At 44.8% G+C, this 23,184-nt stretch overlaps 1 protein-coding gene across 1 annotated transcript in view; it reads left to right on the top strand.

The window, feature by feature from the left end:
• LOC144681421 (diacylglycerol O-acyltransferase 1-like) overlaps nt 1-23,184 on the top strand; it is a 227,821-nt gene that overhangs the window by 177,447 nt on the left and 27,190 nt on the right. The window contains exons 3-5 of the mRNA XM_078543013.1: nt 1,748-1,786; nt 21,742-21,783; nt 21,884-21,928. Coding sequence (XP_078399139.1) covers nt 1,748-1,786; nt 21,742-21,783; nt 21,884-21,928 — 126 coding nt within the window. The remainder of the gene's footprint in view (nt 1-1,747; nt 1,787-21,741; nt 21,784-21,883; nt 21,929-23,184) is intronic.

Consider the following 23,184-nt stretch of genomic DNA (forward strand, 5'->3'; position numbering starts at 1 on the left):
AAGTGGGTTGGATAACCATTTGAAGAAAGAAAATTTGCAGGGCAGTGGTGAAAGGGCGGGGGAGTGGGGCTAGCTGAGTTGCTTTTGCAGAGACGGCAAGGCCTCAGTGGGCTAAATGGTCTCCTTCTGTGCTCTAACCATTCTATGGGCGGAATCATCCCAGAATTGCATGAAGTTAGGTAGTGGGCGGGAAAGAAGTCGTTTTACCTGCCAGCTGCAGTGGCGGGTTTTTGCGCTGTATTATCCCATTCCTGCCTCATTAATTATGCAGCCACAGGAAACATGCTGCCTCGTTGGCAGGCGGCCTCGGATTTGCCCGCCACACTGCTTCCTCACATAGGGCACCATATTTGAACTGCAGCCACATGCACACTTCTCAGTGCTTGCAGCCCAGGACTGCTCCAGTGAAGGCATGGCCCCAAAAGCCAAGAAGACTGCAGCCCCCCGATTCAGTGACACATACCTGCGACACCCTCTGGATGCTGTGGAGGCCCGTCCTGATGTCCTCTACCATGTTCTGCTGCAGGAGGCCCATCAGTCTCGCCACTCTGGCTTGGGAGGCGGTGGCAGAGGTGGTTAGTGCCAATGCTGCACACGAGTGGTCGGCCATCCAGTGCAGAAAACGGATGAATGATCTCATCCGTGCCGCCAAGGTAAGGCAACCACCTTATCACTCTAAACTGACACACTCACAAGGCCATCACACATTCACTGGCATTTCACTCACTGCCCAGCTCAAGAGACATCACCATACTCTCCCTCACACACACCCTCAAACTCCATCTGGCCTCATCTCCTCTGGAAACTGCTTCTTCAGCCCTCACCATCTTGAGGCCACTCGCACAGATCAGCGTGACCCCACACACAGCCTAAGATACCCTCCTTCCCCAGTATAGCCCTCGCATTGCAGCCTCTCCCATTGCCTGAGGCCACTTCTCCCCATTCCCCAAGCAAACCCTAGCCCTGCAGCTGTTGAAAAGCCACCCCCAACTTACAGCTGGTGTGGTAGGTAGAAACCTGCCCATGAGCCCCCCTAAAAGTGATGTGGTGCTGCCCTCAAAGCCTGGCGCTGATGACCATGAGTGCTGCCTGAAGCAAGGTAGGCAAACAAACCTAAAAGTGCCAAGTGAAGTGCAGCTCGCCAGGTGCATGTCACTTATTTACAATTGTGAAACACATCGGCGTGATTGATGCCCAGATGATCCAGCATGGGGAGATGATTCTGCCGATCAGGGCTTATAATGAGATGCTAAAGTATTAAAATTAGGTTCCCGACATGCGGCGGCAGCAATATCAGCCCGCCATTGATGGATGGAGCAGACGATCACAAACTGGCTTCATGATGGTGTGACACCAATTTTTGCCCATCTTGCTCCCCTGCCCACCATGATGCCTGATTCCCATGGGGCCGGAAAATTCTGCTTATGATTCAAATTTGAACAGAAAGTGCATGCTCATAGGAATAGCTAAGTATCCTCTTTAATTTTTGTAAACTGTTCGGAAATATTCAGACGGAGGGTTCTATTTTCATGTGTTGCTTTACTGAACTCGGAATAATTGTCTTTTTCCCTCTAAAAATAATTGTTTCTTTAAAAGCAGTCATTCAGAGTGGCACCGTGATAGTGAAAAGCAGTAACATTGGTGAGATGAACAGTTACAATGTTACCACTATCTTCAAACTTTATTTATTCTTCTTGAAAAATGGTATTCAGTTGATAATCTGTTAAAAGTTTCTCCTGTGTTCCAGATTTTTTTGATTCATCTTTTTATTGGACTGATACAACAGGTAAGATTGAAATCTTGCAAACAGTGTATTTGGTAGAAATACATCCTTGCTCCAAGCATATTTTTCCAATGTTTCCTTTTTTTGATCTCAATATAGAGGAGTTCTTAAATAGACATACTGGAGTAGGTTTTCAATTTGTCACCAGGACGATACTGGCATGTTCGATTGCCATATACTCACTGTCCACCACCTCAGCTCCCCACCTTCCCCCCACCAGCCCCCCAACCCCAAGATTCTACTTCTGTTCTTTTCAGTTTTAATGCCCAGACAACAAGGCAAAAATGTATCCAGTGTATTGACAAAATAATGCATTCTACAGCAGCAAGTTTTCATTTATTAAATTAGCTTTTTTTGGAGATTGGTTTGGCAAACATTGTGCAGGCGTCACAGTAGAACATGAATTAAATCTAATCTTCTGGATGAATGTAATGTTTAATTCTAATGGATCAAAAATGTTATGGTGAAATAACTAGTAAGGAAGATAGTCTACCTATCTGCAACTTGAACTTGTACTTTAATGCCATGTGAATAATCTACATCCATGTAGATTTTTGTTTAAACAACACAGATTTTCATTTATGCATTAGCAAAATACTCCTTGTGCTGGAAATTTTTATAAAAACAGAAAATGCTAGAAATACTTAGCAGGTCGAGTAACTTCTATGGAGAGAGAAAAATAGAGTTAACGTTTCAGATTCTGACCTTTGATCAGAACTGGGAAAGTTAGAAATGCAATAAGTTTTAAGCAAGAGGGTGCAATAAGAACAAAACAGAAGATCTGTGATAGGGTGGAAGACAGGAGAGATTAACTGACAAAAGAGTTGGTACAAGGATAAAGAGAGTGCGAACGGAATAAAGAAAGAAATAAAAGATGTGTCTAGAGAAGAATGGAAGAATAATAAGTGGGTGCTGTCTGAGAGAAAAGATCAGAGGAAAATTAAAGTAAATCTGAAATATGCAAACGAAAAAGAAACAAAATGGGGGCAGAGATTACTATCTGAAAAGGTTGAACACAATGGTGAGTCCAGGAGGCTGTAAAGCACCCAATTGAAAGATGAGGTACTATTCGTTGAGCTTATGTTGAGCTTCATTGGAACACTGCAGGAGGCCAAGTAAAGAAAAGTCAGCATGAAGCCAAGGTGGAAAATTAAAATATGACAGGCAACCAGAAGCTCAGGATCACGTATGCAGATGGAACAGAGGTGTTCAATAAATTGGTCATCCAACATATGTTTGGTCTGAAACAAAAACAGAAAATGCTGGGAAAACTCAGCAGGTCTGACAACATCTGTGGAGAGAAAAAAAAACAGAGCTAATGTTTCGAGTCCTTATGATTCTTCTCCAGAGTTTGGTCTCCCCATTGTGTAGCAGACTGCATTGTGAGCAACAAATACAGTATAATAAATTAAAATAAGTACATGTAAATCATTGTTTCTCTTGGAAGGAGTGGTTGGAGCCTTTGGTGAGGCGAGAGAAGAAAAAAGGGGAGGCTCTGCATCTCCTCTGCTGGCATGGAAAGGTGCTGCGGGAAGGGAAGAGGGTGTTGGGATGATTGAGGAGGGAACAATCCCTTTGAAATGCTGAAAGAAGAGGGAAGGACATGTTTGATGGTGACATCATACTGGAAGTGGCAGAAATGGCAGAGGATAATCCATTGAATGTGAGGGCTGGTGGGGTGGAAGGTGAGGACAAGGAGAACACCATGAGGGAGGGGAAGGGATATGAGTAGAAGTGCAGGAAATGGGATGGACATATTTGAGGGTGGGAGGAACCCTTGGTCGAGGGAAAAAGAAGACATATCAGAAAAGTTGGTACAACAGTTGCATCACCAGAACGGATGTGACGGAATCAGAGAAACAGGGAGAATGGAATGGAGTCCTTACAGGAAGCAGTGTGTGAGGAAGTGTAGCCGAGGTAACTGTGGGAATCTGTGGGCTTATAATGAATATTTATTGATTGTCTATTCCCAGAAATAGAAACAGATGGCCAGATTTTCCGGCCCTGCGCACCACGGGTCCCGCCACGACAGGGCTGGAAAATCCTGGCCAGAGAAGTCAAGGAAGGGAAGAGTCAGAGAAAGTGAGTGGAGTTAAAGGAGATGTTGCAAGAATGGTGCTGTAGTGGTAATGTCACTGGACTAGTAATCCCAAAGCCCAGGCTATTGCTCTGGGCACATGGGTTCAAATCTTACCACAGCAGCTGGTGGAATTTAAATTTAATTAATAAATTGGGAATTAAAAGCTGGTCTCAGTAATGGTGACCATGAAACCATCGTCAATTGTTGTAAAAACTCATCTGGTTCACTAATGTCCTTTAGAGAAGGAAATTTGCCATCCTTACCTGGTCTGACCTACAAGTCACTCCAGACCCACAGCAATGTGGTTGACTCTTAACCGCCCTCCGAAAAGGCCTCACAAGCCACTCAATTCAAGGTCAATTAGGGATGGGTAACAAATACCGGCCTTGCCTGCAATGCCCACAAGAATAAAAAAAAAGGTCGGTCACCTGGAGGGTAGAGATGAATGGAGAAAGGCTGGGCTTTCATTTAGGGATGAAATGGAGAGTCCTCAGAAAATCCTTGTGGATGATGGAGGTCAGCGGTGACGCTGTCCTTTAATCTGAGGATGACATCTACTCAGGGTTGTAAGTTCCTGCTATGGATCTTCATGTGACTTAACAGGCCATTTCTCAACCCACGTATCTTTGGGCACATGGGCAGGATGTCCCCCGATGTAATGGGATCCAAAGTGTAGGATTTGCTTCCTTTTCTTCTCTGCTGCTGCCAGATGACTTCATCATTAAGATGTTGTGACTCAAAGCATGATGCAGCTTGATGAACAAGTTGTCACCATTCTGAATGATTGGTAGCAAGCTCCTCCCAGTCATTAATGTCAATAGTGCTGCACTTCAAGGAGAGCTTCAGAGCGTCTTTGAAGTGTTTTCTTTGTCCTCCCCTGGAATGTTGGTTATTGAGGGAGAGATGGTTTTTAACCATCCAGTCACAGCACCAGTCCATCGTAGTTGATTTTGCAGGAGTTTTGCCTGAATGCTTGTGAATCTGGCTTCAAGAGGGACACTAGCATTTGTTCAATGATCCTTCCATTGAATCTGGAAATGCAGTGCAGGCATTACTGATGAATTTCTTTAGCGCTCTTATGTGTCGCTGACACACAGCCCAGGTCTCACTGCTGTACAGGAGTGTGGTGATTACAACTGCCCTGTATACTAGGACTTTTGTTGACTGTGGAGGTCTTTGTTGACAAACACTCGCTGCTGTAGTTTGTAGAACGCTGGGCTGTCGCAGCTGGTCCAGTGTTAGATCTCCTCATCAATGATGGCCTTTTGTGAGAGGTCGCTGCCAAGATACGGGATGTGCTCAATATATTCCAGAGTCTCTCCTTCAGCATATATGGTGGGGGTGGAATACTTGGCCGACCAGTTGTGGGTTGATATATGGGTTGATATATTCTTGAATGTACAAGAATAGGCCAAGTTTCTTGTTTACAGAATTGAAGCGACCTAGAATGGCTTGCAAATCTGGTGCAGGATAGGCCATGACACTGCAGTATGTCTATGGTGGTCAGTTTAGTTTTGGCATGGAGATGAAAGAGGTTAAAAAGTTTTCCATCTGGATGGTATTTAATACTGACCCCAGAAGGCAGTTGACCTTTGATGAGGTGAATAGCCACTGTCAGGTAGATTGTAAATAGTATGGGGACTATCACACAGCCTTGCTTGATCCTGGTCTGGATTTGAAGGCTGTCAGTTTCAGATCTCTCACTCAAGACAGTTGCAGTCATTTCATCATGAAACAATTGCAGGATTGTGATGAAATTTCTTGGACTAACAAATTTTTGGATCATAATCCACAAAGCCTCACGATTTACTGAGTCAAATGCTTTGGTCAGGTCGATGAATGCAATGAAGAATTCCTGATATTGTTCTCGACATTTTTCTTGGATTTGTCTGGCCATGTCTGAGGCTCCTCTGGATAGTCTAAAGCCAAACTGTGTTCTCTGTGGATTTCCTCAGCCACTAGAAGCAGGTGATTCAGGAGAATGCGTGTCAGGATTTCCCTTTGCTTGGGCAAGAGGGAAATACTTCAATAATTTACGTAGCATGATTTATCTCCCTTCTTGTAGATAGTTACAATTGTCGCATTGAGGGGGTGGGTGGAGATTTTTTTACTCCCAAATCTGTAGGAGGAGTGTGGAGTCTTGATGTGAGCAAAAGGGTGATGGGCATGTAGAGGGATTAAATACCCATACTGTCAACTGTGACTGAGTTTATAGTCTGTGTCCACATCTGAGTTACAAGGTTCAGGCACTCCAGGGCTTGAGCACAAAAATCAAGGCTGACATTCCAGTGCAGCATTGAGGAAGCGCTGCACCGTTGGAGATGCAATCTTTTGGATGGCCTGTTAAAATGAGGCCCAATCTGCCTGCTTAGGTGAATGTAAAAGATCTTATGGCACTATTTTGAAGAAGAGCAGGGGAGCTATTCCTGAAGACCTGGTCAATATTTATCCCCCAATCAACATCACAAAGACAGATTATCTGGCCATTATCACATTTTATGTTTGTAGGAGATTGCTGTGCACTAATTGGCTGCAGTGTTTGCTACATTACAACTTCAGTGCCTGCACTTCAAAAATAGGTAATTGACTGTAAAATGCTTTAGCCAGGATTTTACAGCCCTGTTGTGGTAAGACTGGGAGTAGGAGATTTGGCGGCCCAGCCAAAAGTCCTTGACTTTCAGGGGGACTGGATAATCCTGGTGGTGGGTGAGGCCAAAAATCCCACCCCTGCCTTTGAGTCGTCCAGTGAAAAGCACTATACGAAGGCTAGTCTTTCTTTTTGGCGTAGAGGAGATGATTAGGGCCAGGAACTTAGAAACTGTTAAATGGAGGATATAGGTAGACTCATGGATGTAGATGGGAAGAGATTGGACAAGGGGAGAAAAAATAGAGTTGAGATGGAAGAACGCATTTAAGCGGGGCAAGAATATCTTTTCTGACTGTCACCACCAAACAGATCTTCCCCTACACAAAGCCCTAAACACTACTTCCAAAGGAAACAGCAACTTATGTGTACTTTTTCAATTTAGTATACCATACTCACTGCTCACAATATGGTCTGCTGTACATTGGGGAGGTCAAATGCCGATTGGGTGATTGGTTTGTGGAACACCCCCATTCAGTCTGCAAATGTGACCCCGAGCTTCCTGTCCCCTGTCACTTTAATTCTCCACCTTGCTCTCATGTTGACCTCTTTGTCCTTGGCCTCCTGCAGTGTTCCAATGAAGCTTAACGTAAGTTCAAGAAACAGCACCTTATTTTTCGATCAGGCACCTAACAGTCTTCCGGACTCAACATTGAATTAATCAATTTCAGGTTCTAATCTCTGTTTCTATTTTGTTTCTTTTTCTTTGCAAGTTTTGGTTTTACTCATATTTTTCTCTTGTTCTTGTTTTCGGACATCAGCTGTTCATCAATCTGCCATTCACGCCTCCTCTAGACCCATCTTTTGTTTTTTCACTTGTCCCGTTACCACTCCCTTTGGCCTTAAACCACCAACTCTTTTGTCATTTAATCTCTCCTGTCTTTCACTCTATTACAGATCTTCCCTTTTGTTCTCATTCAACTGTCCCAACTTTCACTTGCTTAAAACTTCTTATGTTTCTAACTTTTCCCAGTTCTGATGAAAAATCTTTGACCTGAGACATTAAGGGCAGAATTTTGCCCCTGTTGTGGGGGGGAAGTTTAGGAGCGGTCACATGGAGGTGCGCCTCCAATCGGCGCCCCCAATTGGGGCACACCGCCATTTTACGTGGGTGGGCCAATTAAGGCCCGCCCAGCGTGACGTCCGCAAAGAAGCACTATACGCTCCCTGTGCGGGCGGGGGTGGTGGATTCCCTGAGCCAAGAGTACGCTGTTTTGCGCATGCGCGCGAAAGAGCACACTCATTTCCCTGAGGCAAAGTGCTGCCTACATGAAACCTTATCCCGCCCATGGATGAGGTTTCATGCTTTTTCTTAAGCCCGCCAGGGCTCCTGGCCTGCCCGCCAACCTTAAGGTTGGACGGGCAGGTCCATTAATTACTTTAACTACTTTGTCAATGGCCTCAATTGGCCATTGACAGGTCAGCGGGCACACACTGATTCTGCTGAACCCCCGCCGACCTGAAAATTGAAATAAGGCGGGATGACGTCGGGAGTTCTGTCTGATGTCATCCCGTGTCATTTTACGTGTCAGCGAGCAGGCCCCGCCCCCACCCCCCCCCTCCCATTTGCCAACCGGGAGATCCTGGCCTAACTCTATTTCTCTCCCCACAGAAGCTGCCTGACCTGCTGAGTATTTCCAGTATTTATTATTTTTATTATACATTTCATTTCACAGCTGAGGTTTAACTGGATAATTAACATTTTAATACCAGTGGCTTTGGACCCACAATGAAGTTAATTAATATGGGGTGGATCCAAATAGTTTAAGCAAGGCAGAAACTATTGCAATATAATGTGGTCTGCCCATCTAGGTCTGTAGTCACGCTTAGATTAAGTCTCAACTTGATAATGATTAATGGAATGAAAATTATTTGTTTATTATTGTTGAGTACGATTACAGTAATGAAATCAGTTAACCCTGCTATTCCAATGCATGGGGAAGCTTCTTACACCCAGGCAGATTAGCAGGAAGGACCATATTGTTGAATGTTGCTACATTTGCTTCATACCTGTTTTACCTCGTTTTATGATGGTGCTTTCTGTGAATGCACACTTATTGAATGCACAGTATTGTAAGAACAGAATTGCACTTTCATCAAGCTATCTTCAAGGTCTGCAGGAAAAATGAATATCAAATCAGATTGAGCTAGAAGCCCACCAGGAATTTGAGTAGCGCTATGCTGAAGAGCTCAACCGATATGTGAATTGAGTCTGAAAGAATGTCTTGGAGGGGAATTTAAAGGCATTGAAGATGAGAAGAATAAACACCTCTTACAATAGGAAAATTTCATAGGTAAATATTACTCTGCAGGAAAATATATAATACAGTTAAAGTTATCACCACTAGAGTCTAAGGTACCATCATCTAAGTACCATCAACTAGATGAAATGTACACATAAATATATCCCAGTCCAGTATCCATTATTACATTGTACTTGCAGAAATGTTGTAAAACTGCACAACTCAAATAGTTATAATACACAGTTTTTTCAGATATATATCTGTGTCTCTAAGAAAAAGATTTCTCTCTTGTGTTTTTCAGATTTAAGGCTGCTGGATCATGCATGGATTTGTTCTTTGCTGGATTGTGCAGGGGGGTTATCCCCACTGGCCTGTCCAATATTTATATCTCTGTCAATATCAACACACAAACGCCATTAACTCATTGCCCTTTGTAGGAGCTGGGTGTGGACAAATTGGCTACCGCAGTTCCTACATTACAGCAGTGACTACACTTCAAAAGCGCCTCATTGTAAAGCACTTTGGGACATCCTGAGAATGTGAAAGGCACTATATAAATTCAAGTCTTTCTTTCAAAGGCTATTCATCTCAGTTCTAAGAGACAAGTCAAACAGGTGCCTCTCACCTCCCACCCTTTCACCTTTCCCTCCTTTGCAGTATTACTCCAATGATGTCCTTATATCTCTGAGAAAGGCTACAGTCTACAGCAGAGTGAAGAGGATTGATGGTCATGTGCCAGTGTAATGAATAGATTGACTGGAGACCGTTTTGCTCAAGTAACTGTGCCCAGACCAACTACTTAACATGCAAGCTACCATACTGGTGTGAATCTGGTCACACTTTGAATATTGCAGACTCTTCACTTTAAAGCTCTGAAATGTTGCCATTATGAGGTGGAAGTGTTACAAGGTTAGCATCTCCCTTTGTGTTTGGCATGTCCCTTTATCTACCATGACATAACTTCCCAAAAGCATGAGATGCCTCTAAGCAGGTCCATGGGGAGGATCTGATGGCAGGTCCACTTGGCAGCAGACCGTGGGCTCACTTTTGTGGGTTGATACTTTTCTATGACTGAAAACAAAATTTGCTCTTTAACAGTGGATTCCTATCCCCTTGCCACCTCTTCACAGTCCTCAGAAATAGTCACAGCCTATGCAACATATGGAGTGGAATTGTAAGGCAACAAATCTGAGGAGACAAAATAAGGACAATGCAAAAACTGTTGGTTTTGTGCTAGTTGTGAACAGGAAGCAACAGCTACAAATCTTTTTCAAAAGAGACACACAAAGTAAGTGAAGTGCAACTTTTAACCATTGCTCCCAGAGTAGTTTACATTTGTATTAGAGACATTAAAGATAATTTTTGGAATTCTGCATAATTATGTCTATCTACTATTTTCTTGTACAAGGATATTGCTGTAATAGAGAGAGTGCAATACTAGCTATTGCATTGAGGAAGAGGTTGTAACCTTAACTTAATAGACACCTGAGACTCTGGGATAGATGTTTTGACTTCAAGTATAATGTTTAAGTTGTGTGATTTGCTACTTTGATCATGTCAGAACTTTGTTCCGCTGGTCTAAGCATTGATATGATATTGCTCAGTGCGCACACTGTATTTGTGACTCAAGAAATGTCAGATGAACTGCATTTTATTGGGGGGTGGGGGGGTGGGCTGGAGGAGGGTGCAGGCTGCTTGTTTCCCCCTCCCCCAAAGGAAAGTCAGTCAGAAGCTGACACGCCCAGAAGAAGCCTTCCCAACAGCCATAACATGCTGCAGGCGAGTTAAAGTGGATGAGAGTAGGACTTCTGCCCCTCAGTTGGAGGAACTCCCATCCTCGGGCGCTGCCAGCCAAGAAGGAGCATGAAGAAGATGGACGGCTGCCCAGAAAGGCAAGTCCTGAGATTTTAGGGTGAGGAGAGATCCTGGAGCCCAGGGAGAGGAGAAGAGATGGGTGGGGACTGGGTTTTGGAGGGCAAATTGCGCAGAAGGAAGTGGATGTTATATTTTTGGAGGGTGTCCCTGGTGCACAGATGGCACTCATCGAATAAGCTGACCTCTTGCTTCCTGCCTTCTTTCATGTAGGCCATAAAAAACAGCCTGCTCACTCCTGCCTGCCTACCCATGCCAGTCGTATTATGGAGTGGGCAGTGTATTGTCCAGATCAATAGACTTGCTAACAAGTCTAATAGACCATAAATAATTTATTTACATATGGCAGGCAAGATGCCGATTTCAGCGCCGTCCCACATAGCGTATCATGTGGGACAGTTTGAGGGGTGTGCAGGATGGTGGTGGGCCTGCCACCTGACCTATTTTATGTGCTCCCTCGTGAAAACATGTCCAACGGGGCACGTAAATCTAGTCCATGGAGTGTTCATTTTAGTTGCTAATGTGTTTCAGCAGTGGATTATTTAAAGAAAGAATGAGACTTTGGAAGAGCAGAATATCTTTTTTCCAGAGAATTTATAGACCAATAACTTGGTCTTAGCAGAGCAATTGTGCTTCTGTTGCTTTCATCTGACACAGGTGTGCTCTTGATCTGTCCTATGCTGAGTACCTTTCAGGAATTACAGTCTTTGCCTGCCATTGTCATGGTAATTTCACCTATTTGTTTTCACACTAAGGACTCTGCAATCAAAACTGCACATGCATCACTCATTCCACCACATTCAAAATGGGTATTATTTAATTGTCATTATGTGGTTACAAGGTGACCAAGACTGGGAACTGAATATCCAAGGGTATTTATCATTTAGGAAGGATAGGCAAAAAGGAAAATGAGGTGGGGTAGTGCTGTTTCAGTTTGGGTGGAGTTAAGAAACAGCAAGGGGCAGTAAACATTGGTGGAAGTCGTTTATAAGCCTTCAAACTGCAATGATAATGTTGGGCACAGTATAAATTCAGTAAGTAGAGCTGCATGTAACATGGGTAATATAGCAATAATAGGCAACTTCAATTTACATATAGACTAGATAAACTTAATTAGCATTAATGCTATGGAGGATGAATTCTGGAGTGTGTACGAGGTGGGTTGAACAATCATCTAAGTATCGGACTATTTTAGATTTAGTATAATGTAATGAGAAAGGGCAAATTAAAAACCTTGCTGTGAAGGAGCCTTTAGGAAATGGTGACCATACAATGATAGAATTTTGCATTAGGGCTGGAATTTTCTGCTCCCATTGGCGTGGGCGTCATGGTGGGCGAGTGGACAATATGACAAGAAAACCAAAAATCGGTTATACGCCGTTGTGAAACCAGTTTGTGATCGTTGACTCCACCCATCAGTGGCGGGCTGCATTTCTCACCACTGCACATCAGGAACCTAATTTCAATACTTTAGCATCTCATTATAAGCCCTGCTCGCCGGAATCATCTCCCCACGCTGGATCATTCAGGATTATGCCGATGTGTTTGACAACTGTACATAAGCGACATGCATCTGGTTAGCTGCACTTCGCTCGAGACTTCGAGGTTTGTTTGCCTACCCTGCTTTGGGCAGCACTCATGGTTCTCAGTGCCAGGTTTTTCAAACAACACCATATCACATTTAGGGGGCTCACGGGCATGTCTCTACCTACCAGATCAGCTGTAAGGCGGTGGCAGCTTTTCAATGGCTGCAGTGCTAGGTCTTCCTTGGGGAAGGGGGAGTAGTGGCCTCAGGCAAGGGAAGAGGTTGCAGAGCGAGGGCTGTACTGGGGAAGGGGGTATCCCAGAGCGTGTGTGGGAGCACATGTTGATCTGTTCAAGTAGCCTCAAGATGGTGAGAGCTGAGGAGGCCATCTCCAGAGGAGATGAGGCCAGATGGAGGGTGTTTGTGTGGGAGAGTGAGTGGTGATGTCTCTTGAGCTGGCAGTGAGTGAGATGCCAGTGAATGTGTGATGGGCTTGTGAGTGTGTGAGTTTAGAGTGATGAGATGGTTGCCTTACTTTGATAGCACTGATGGGATCATTCATCCCCTTTCTGTCCTGAATAGCCAACCTCTTCTGTGAAGCATTGACACTGACCACCACTGCCACCGCCTCCCAAGCTAGAGTGGTGATATTGCTGGATCTCCTGCGGCCAAAGCAGAGGTGGAGGACATCACAACAGGCCTCCAAAAGGCATTCCAATGACATGTCACTGAACTCTGCTTGGCTTTCAGGGCCATGTCCTGGAGCAGTCCTGGGCTGCAAGCATTGAGATATGGCATCCAGCGTGAGGAAACGGCAAGGTAACAGCATGGCAGGTGATTCAGAGGCTGCCTGCCAGCCAGGTGACTTATTTCCTGTGGCTTGTTTCCTGAGGCGGGAAGTGGACAATACAGCGCGAAAACTCGCCATTTGCGGCCAGCCGTAAAACATCTTTTTTCACTCCCACTACCGCACGGTGCAATTCCGGGATAATTCCACCCTAAGTTTGAAAGTGATATAGTTCATTTTGAAACTAGGGTCTTAAATCTGAACAAAAGAAACTATGAAGATATGAGGGGCAAGTTGGCTATGGTGGATTGAGAAAATACATCAAAGTATTGATGGTAGACAGGCAATGGCTAGTATTGAAAGAAGTATTACTTGGTGTAGAAGCATTGCTTGGTCCTCTAAGATACAAAAAATCAACAGGAAAGGTGAATCAAACTGTGGCTAACAAAAGAAGTTAAAGATTGCACTAGATCAAAGGAAGTAAGTCTGAGGATTGGGAGCAATTTAGAATCCGGCAAAGAAGGACCATGAAACTGATAAAGAAAGGGCAAAGAGAATATGAATGCAAGCTAGCGAGAAATATAAAGGTGGGCTATAAAAGCTTCTTTATGTTTGTGAAAAAGAAAAGATTAGCAAGGACAAATATAGATCCATTACAGGTGGAGATAGGAGAATTTATAATGGAGAACAGGGTAATAGGAGAAACCAAACAATTGCTTTTTGTCTGTCTTCACGGAGGAAGATGCAGAAAATCTCCCAGAAATACTGGGGAACCAAGGGACTTCTGAAAATGAGGAACTGAAATTAATTAGTGTTAATAAAGAGTTATTACTCAAAATTAATTGGATTGAAGGTTGATCAATCTCCTGGACCAAATCAGCTGCATGCCAGAGTGTTGAAGGTGGTGGCTATAGAGATAATGGATGCATTGATGGTTATCTTTCAAAATTCTGTTGATTCTGGAAAGGTTCCTGCAGACTGGAAAGTAGCAATTGTAACCCCACTATTTAAGAAGGGAGGGAAAGAGAAAACGGAGAACTACATTCCTGTTAATTTGATGTCAGGAGTAGGAAAAATGTTAGAATCTATTATAAAGGATGTGATAACTAGACACTTAGAAAATAATGACATGATTAGGCAAAGTCAGCATGGATTTATGAAAGAGAATTCATGTCTGACAAACCTGTTGGAGTTTTTGATGATGTTACTTGTAGCGTAGGTAAAGGAGAACCAGTGGGTTTGGTGTATTTGGATTTTCAGAAGGTCTTCAATAAGGCCCCATACAGGAGGATAGTAAACAAAGGACAGAATTTTCTGTGCCCACTGACATCGGGCGTGTTCAGCAATGTGAGTGGACAATATGTCAAGAAGGTCAAAAATCGGTTTCACGACGTTGTGAAACCAGTTTGTAATCGTCCGCTCAGCCCGTCAATGGCGGTCCACGTTTCCCACCATCGGACATCAGGAACCTCATTGTGATACATCTGCATATCATTATGAGGCCAGCCCACTGGAATCATCAACCCCCACCCCCTACACCTGCTGGATCAATTGCCCACGTTGGCAGGAAAACACACCGACGTGTTTCACAACAGCTTATATAAGGCGTGCGCTTGGCGGCTTGCACTTTGAGGATAACTTGGATGTGAGTGCACAGTAACATTGCGCAGCACTCGCAAGGGTCACCTGTTGGACTTCAACGTTGAGGCGACTTTTGGGGGGGTTCAAGGGCTGCCCTGCTGTTGAGGCGACTTGTGGGGAGGGGGCAAGGGCTGCCCTGTGGTTGAAATTAGTGCACAAGCGCCTACAGGGTGGAGGGGAGGGAAGCAGCCACACATTAGGGAAACCTTGTATAAAGTGACCGTTCCTGTGCAGCTGAGACAGTTCAGATGCAGCTACGTTAACATGCGTGGAGTTGGGCCTCTAACTTATCTGCCCACTCAAGCAACGCAGAGACATGAAAGTGCCACCAAGTACTCCAGAACTTTTCACCCCTTGGGCACAGACTGCAAACTAATAAGTGTTTTAGTGGACTGCAGAACAGTTGGACGACTGGGAACATTTTACAATCTTCTTGCTAAAGCTGGCCAAGGCACAGTAACTGGTGGAGGCACTGACAGCCCCTTGCAAATCTCGGTTTGGACCAGTCTCCCCCATGGTTCAAGCTGACAGCACAGCCTTGCAGTGTGGGTTAGGAGAATGCCTGCACCTTAGCTGAGAGCACAGCATGCAGTCCAGTGGGCAAAGCTGCTGCGAATCGGTCAGCTGGAGTGGGGCGGAGGAGGGTGGGGTTTCGAGCAGCTATGCAGCGCGCTAATTCTGGCAATCCAAGTAGTGGCCAGCACTTTCCGGAATGCATTAAGGAGCCTTCAGACTTAACCAAGAGATGTTCTTAGAACACCCAAGCTAACCCATGCGTCTCTCTCTTTCATCCTGCAGGAGGAGTACATCAGGACCATGGAGCCTGGTGAACTAGCTGTATGCCTCATAGCGTATTGAGAGCACAGACGACAGAGAAGAGAGCAATGGAGGTGCCTGGCTGCACAGAGGGAGGAGCAACACCCTCAGGAAGAAGGGACATCTAGGTCTACCGCACACGCCACCGAAGAGCCACTGCTAGACGCCTAGCTAGACACCTTTCATTCCTGCAGATGACTGAGAACCCGTGTCGCTAAAGACTGTGCATGTCTAGGAAACTGGTCGGTCACATCTGCCAGCTACTGCAGGATTTGGCACCATGGGGACATGGAGGGCATCCACTGCCCCTGGCCACGAAGGTGATTGCAACGCTCAATTTTTACCCAAGTGCCTCCTTTGAGGTCACAGATGCCTTCTTCGCAAGGGCATTTCACCCGGGACGAGGAAAGCCAGGGTGGAAGAGCGATTGGATTTGCCCAGATTTTGGGTTTCCCACAGGTGCAGGGTGCCATCGAATGCACTCATGTGGCGTTCAGATCTCCATCGCAACAAGCAGTCAGCTATGCCAGCCGCAAGGGCTTCCATTCGCTGAATGTGCAGCTATTGTGCGACCACCGCAAATGCATCCTGCAGGTCTGCGCACAGTTTCCAGGGAATGTCCATGACTCCTACAATCTCAGTCAGTCACAGATCCCTGACGTCTTCTGGGATCCACAGAGACTGCAAGGATGGCTGCTCGGGGACAAGGGGGATGTGGCTTATGACCCCAATGCGGCGGCCTCAGACTGCAGCAGGGCAAAGATATAATGAGGCTCATGCTGCAACTCACAACTTGGTGGAGCAAAACATCGGGATGCTGAAAATGAGGTTCCGGTGCCTGGACTGGTCTGGCAGAGCCCTGTAATATAGTCCACATAGGGTGTCACGCATCATCGTCGCCTGCTGCGCCCTTTACAAACTGGCGCTGCAACAGGGAGAGGAGCTAGCTGAGGAGGAGATGGAGGAGCTGCACATCGCCTCCAATGAGGAGGACATCGATGAGGGTGAGGAGGTCCTTGAAGGCGATGATGACAGCGATGAGGCCCTCGTACTGGCCAGACAAGGCAGGCGCGCGCGAGAGGCCCTCATAGCTACTAGATTTGTGGAGGATGATGATGACATGCAGTGAGGAGACACCATAAGATGCTCACATTGCATCTATGAACATTTGACTCCATTCTGGCTTATGGCAGTGCACATACCCTCTATGTTAATGATTCTGTCATGGAGACGCAGTGGAGGCCCTAATAGTCGCTGATTGCAGGAGGATGATGACAACATGCAGTGAGGACGCTCCATAGATCTTCACATAGCTTCTAAAGAATGTCTGACTCCTGTCTGGCCGAGGGCAGCTCACTTGCGCTCTGTGATGAGGGTCATATCATGGAGATGCAGCCGTGAAACTTAAAAAGCACCTAATCCTTTGTCCGCCTTCAGCACCTGACCCATTCAGGAGCACAGCGTCACCAGTCACAGATGCTGACAAGATGGGGTCTGAGAGCACACAGAGAGAATGATGGAACAATGTGACGCCTGCCCACGACATTCTGGCAGCAATGACAAACACCATCGAGGTGCAGTCATCACTAATGTTTCCAGGAAGTGTGAGGCTGGACCATCACTTTGGTCTGGAGACTGCACAAAGCCCTGGAAGACGCCCTGGACACCTGAACACTTGCCTTTATCTTGTGCAGAAAGGTTTCACATCTGAGTGACACAAACACTGCTCATCAGAACAAGGAGCCATAGGCAGGGAGACATTGTTGAGAGTTTATTTACAATAGTGAATATCATGTTACCAGTGATTAACACCCTTGCCCAGGCTGTGCAACAACATCTTCGTAACATTCCTAACCCCTGCCGCTATGTCTTGGTGCTCCCCGGACATCCACAGCAGAGGTGGAGGCACCCTGCTGACTGCTATGCCCTGTCTGTGATGACCTTGATGGATGTCCTCTGGAGGGCCCAGGCCTGGAGGGCCCTGGCCTGCTTTCGAGGTCCTGCTGTGTGGCAGTGGCACTCTCCTCGACCTGTGGAGCTGGAGCTGCTGGAGTCAAAGGAAGAGGGGATTTGGATGGGCTGGACATTCCCAGAGGCATCTTGGTGAATGGCCCCGGGCTGTGCACCTGCTGAGTCTCCTCCCTATGGGTGCCCAAGCATCACTGGCTGACTCCTTGAGCAGGAGGAGAAGCTGGAGTGAGATCGAACTGCCCTGCACCCTTCTCGCATACACACTGTTGGAGGCCAACTATGGCATCAGCAATGGAATTCAGCCCGAGCAGTAGTGCAGGAGCGATGTCCTGGACCAAAGTCTCCATGGCAGCCGCCATCCTACTAGTGTTGACCTCGGTGCGTTGGCATGCTGGCGCTATCACCTCAGCCTGAAGTTGGACGCACTCCTCCATCATGCCTTGCAATCTGAGGAGTGCAGCGGACATCCCTTCCTGATGTTCCTGAGCTTGCCTTTGACGCTCCAGCAACTGAGACATGACGAAGTCCACAGGCTCATCACCTGATTCGGATTCAGCAAACTTCTGGTCTCCAGCAGTCGTCCAAGTGCCAGGGGCCCGGGAAGTCCCTGCCATCACCTGCTGTGGATCAGACAGTGCAAAGTACTCACCAGATTGTGATCCCGAGGCTACTGTAAAGCTAGGTGTGTGTCTCTGCACTGGTGGAGGGTGTGGGTGTGCACTGTGACGGTTCTTCAATGAGGGTGCCTTCAGATTCCATTTCTGTGTTTTCTTCGGGGCTTGATTGGAGGTCCTGGGATGTGGACTCTGTTTGCTGTTTCCCAGATATGCGTGCAAAAGCAAGGAGAGATAATTATTGTATTGCAGTGGACTGCGGAACAGGACGCATCACTCACAGCATGGTTGTCTGTTGGATGTTGCACTGCTGGATCCTCACTTGGTAGAGCACCGCCGACCTCACCGTCAGCACAGGAATGGTCCAGATCCTTGCCAGCCAGCTGAATGGCTCTATTTTCAAAGTTTGTGATGACCTTGATTTCAGGCATTCCCCACCAGTCTGTGACCTCTCCCTTTTGTATTATGCCAGCTTGTCCTGCATGAATACAGATGGAAAGAGTGTAAGCAGGGTGCCTGCCAGGCCAGATGTTAAGTATGCCTGGCATGTGTGGGTGGTGAGTGGTCCCATGGACAGGATGAGGACAATGAAGGTGTGTGGGAGATAGTGAATGACAATGTCCCTTGAACTGGCAGTGAGTGAGGGTCTTGTGGATGTGTGATGGGTTTGTGAGTGTGTGAGTTGAGAGTGAGGAGAAGAGTGACTTACCCTGGCAGATCGAAGGAGATCATTCATCCTCTTTTGGCACTGGGTGGCTGTCCTCTTTTGCAGGTCGTTGCTGCTGACCACCACTGCCACCGCCTCCCAAGCCAGATTAGTGATGTTGCTGCCCATCCTGCAGCCAGTGTCGGACATCACGGTGGGCCTCCATGGCTTACAAAAGGCGATCGAGGGACACATCACTAAACCCAGGGGACTGCAATGTTTTTGCCTTTTGGAGTCATCCTGTCTTCTGTGCAGCAGTCCTGGGCTGGAGGCACTGAGATACATGCAGATGTCTGCACTTCAAATATGGCACCAAGTGGCGAGGTGATGGCATGGTGGGTGAATGAGCACCCACCCATTAACAGGAATACATAATTAACGCGGCGGGTTTGGGATGATACAGCCATGTGAAGCCGCTATTGCGGCCAGTGGGTAAAACGTCATTTTCTCCGCCCGCTGCCACACTTAGTGCAAATGTAGGATAATGGCAGAGCACATGGGATTGGAGGTAATATACTGGTATGGACTGAGAATTGGTTAACAGACAGAAAACAAAGAGTAGGAATAAACGGGTCATTCTCAGGATGGCTGTTACTAGTGGGGTACTGCAAGGATCAGTGCTGCAGCCACAGCTGTTCACAATCTATATAAATGATTTGGATGTGGGGACCAAATGTAATATTTCCAAATTTGCGGATGACACAAAACTAAGTAGGAATATAAATTGTGAGGAGGCTGCAGGAAGGCATCAAGGGGATCTGGACAGGCTGAGTGAGTGGGCAAGAACATGACAGATGGAATATAATGTGAATAAGTGTGAAGTTATCCACTTTGGTAGGAGAAACAGAAAGGCAGAGTATTTCTTAAATGGTGAGAGGTTGGGAAATGTTGATGTCCAAACGGACCTAGGTGTTCTTGTTCATGAGTCACTAAAAGCTATCATGCAGATGCAGCAAGCAATTAGGAAGGCAAATGGTATGTTAGCCTACATCGCAAGAGGATTTGAGTACAGGTGCAAAAATGTCATGTTGCAATTGTATAGAGCCTTGGTAAGACCACACCTGGAGAATTGCCTACAGTTTTGGTCTCGTTATCTAAGGAAGGTGCTTGCATTGAGACAGTGCAATGAAGATTCACCAGACTAATCCCTGGAAAGGTGGGATTGTGTTACAAAGAATGATTGAGCCTGTATTTTCTAGAGTTTTAAACAATGAGAGGTGGTCGCATTGCAACTTAGAAAATTCTTATAGGGCGTAACCGGGTAGATGTAGGTTTTATTTTATTTATTTACCGGATGTGGGTGTCGCTGCCTAGACCAGCATTTATTGTTTCCCCTGGCTGGTGAGTCTAGAACCAGGGGACAAAGTCTCAGAATAGGGGGCAGGCCATTTAAGACTGAGATGAGGAGGAACTTCTTCACTCAGAGGATGATGAATCTTTGGAATTCTCTACCCAGAGGGCTGTGGAAGCTTAATCATTGAACATGTCAAGACAGAAATCGATAGATTTCTGGATACTTATGACATCAAGGGATATAGGGATAATGGAGCAAAATGGCATCGAGGTAGATGATCAGCCATGATTTGTTTGAATGGCAGAGCAAGCTTGACGGGCCAAGTTGCCTACTCATGCTGCTATAGTTCTATGTTCAATTGCATTCATGAGACCCAGGACAGAGTAATAATAGGGTCATCCAGATTCATTAATGCTTCTGAACAACTGCCGAGTTTTCATGGGTTTTGAAATTCTTGGGTTGTATTTAAACTGTAGGTATCTAGCCACAGTATGATGGCATATGCTAATCAGAAAGGGTAATACTCAAATGGACAGCTTGTAATCAGTGCCCAAAGTCTTATTCTTCAGTTGACAGAAAACTTTCCAGCATCAACACATCAAGATTTCATTTTGAGTTATCTATAGTGCCTCATTTGTTTGAAAGAGGTAACTGACACCAGGCTTGACCGTGGGTAATCAGCTGAAATCACTTAAAGCTGCAAAATGAATCTTCAGTTTGTGCAAAATCTTCCTAATGCTATGTAATATAATGATGCAGAGGAGCATTCACCTTGAGACAGATGTGAACTACTGCAATGGAAGGTAGCCTGCTGAAGGAGATGGCAGTGACAAAAATGGTTTATGATACAGCGACATTATATTGGGTCAGTTCTAGTGATACCTGGACATTGGGTGAGGACAGCACTGAATTTGGCTGTGATTTCTCATTATTTATAGTTTGTCAACATTTAGTTTGCCACATTTAAAAAATGGTAATTTGGATGACGAACTGCTGACATTTGTAGAATCAGCACAAACTAGGTGCATCAGAAGAACAGAAGAAATTGGAGTCGAAATTATAGCTCTAACAACCTGAGTAATATATATTTCTCTGAATATTGTCTCCAAACTTATTTGACAAACATTACTGTGTTTACAATACTAAGAAACAGTGGTGGTAGAACTTTAGTTATGCAGGGACAAGTTGATTCTAGTTATTCTAATTGAGTTAACGCTTCTGTAAAAAAACAGATAAAGTAGTGTCATACGAGTGCATTATGTACTTGGCTGTTATTATAACCACAGTAATTTCTAACCTAACTATATCAAGTTATTAACTAAACAGATAATATTGACAATTTGTATGGGTTAAATAGCATTTAAACCCTTTAAAAAAGAAAATGGTCTGGTTGATGTAGATAAAAATTCTAAGGTAGCTCTAATGTAGTGAAAAATAACACAACTTGGAATTGCAATTAGGTTGCCAGGGTTGGCAAAGCAATTAACCAAAGAGCTTGTCAGCAGCTTGTGATCACATTGGAATAGGTTTCATTATCTGCCAGTGACTTAATAGTTGCTTTCGTGTAATGTAATACTTGTATTTTATTTGGCTGCTAGTGCGTGGTGGTGATTATGTGGAGTTTTCTATTTAGCAACTCACAACCATTTGACTGTGTACCTATTTATATTGTCAAATTTTACTTGCATACACAGTTCATACTATGCTTGCTTTGATTATGTTGTCATACGGAATAATAAAGAGTAATTAATGTTTCTTCATCCAGTGGGTTTTGCCAGTGACTCGAAACTCAATGCAGCCTTTTGTTGTAAGTAAGGTGTTCTTTTCAAAATTTGTTTGCAGCGCTATGAGTTTTGAAACCAGTAGTTTGTGTTAATTAAACTTGTCTTTATTTATACTAACTTTAGGAGATGAAGCTGACTACGAAGATTCACGATCTACTGCTCTTAGCGGTGGGTAACATCATTCTTCATCAATCATGCATTTATGATAAACAGTGGCAATCCAAAAGCATCCAGAATGTAATTAAGAGGCATGAAAATGCCAATCACTCTAAGGATCAGCACATCATGAAAGGCAGCAAATTACGTGATTGCAACAATTTCTGCCTGGCTTGTAATCGCTCTGTTTCTTTTGTATCAGTGCTCACCTCAGTGTACACATTGATGATCATTTGCATGCTGACTATAAAACCAGTCAGCCGGACTGTTTGGTAGCACCCTGCATGTCTAAATATTGTATAATTTAGATTATGCTTTGTTCAGGAACTTTCGAAAGGTCAAGGATGAGAACAGGCCATTTGGCTCATTAAAGATCATCCCTCTAGTACTCAGCTCTCCCAATTTAATTGTGTTCTAAATGCTACAGATGCCTATATATTTACTACCTTTCCTAGCAGATTATTTTGCCTTACGCAATTTATCTAGTGTGACTGGTTTCTACTATTCTGCTTTATTTTAAAATAGCATTTAAGCTTTACTTTGTCTAAGTCATGCAGTATTTTGCATACTTATTCTTTTGTCGAAACTGTGAGGTTTTAAAAGCTTTCCTCAGAGCTATTCTGCTATTATGCTGACCCTCTTCAATGCTTGCAATTCATTTGATAGCGTCAGAATCTAAACTGTACTTTGTGTCACACAAGGACCCAAATACTGTCCTGTATATTTAATATTAATGAATGATGTTGTTTCAGTTTATTTTGAGCATTATGATAGCTTAAGAACACATTTATGAGGGGACCAGTTGAAGCAGCGGATTAGAATACAGTGCAGTCACTTGAAGAATCTGTGGATAAATGCAGTGCTGAAAACTGAAGCGATGGCAATCTCCCTATGATTGTAGTTAAAGGTTGTCAATTTTTTGAATTTTTGTTTTTTTTTCCAGGGAAAGGATTTTGGGATTGAGTAATGTGCAAGTGTTGTGTTTTAAAACAAAATGAATGTTCACAAGTTAAAAGATAAGTCCACAAACTGCAGGAATTGAATATATAACATATATATATATATAAATGCCAGATGAGATTGATTTTGGAATATCACAGCTCACACCAAGATAGACTGCAGGAACTCACCAAGCCTCCTTAAACAGCACCTTCACTACCATCTAGAAGGATAAGGGCAACAGATACATGGGAACACCACCAAGTTCTACTCCAGGCCACTCACCATCCTTACTTGGAAATATATCACCATTCCTTCACTGTCAAAAT

Source organism: Cetorhinus maximus, chromosome 6 (genome assembly GCF_964194155.1).
Source record: "Cetorhinus maximus chromosome 6, sCetMax3.hap1.1, whole genome shotgun sequence".
Lineage (NCBI taxonomy): Eukaryota > Metazoa > Chordata > Chondrichthyes > Lamniformes > Cetorhinidae > Cetorhinus > Cetorhinus maximus.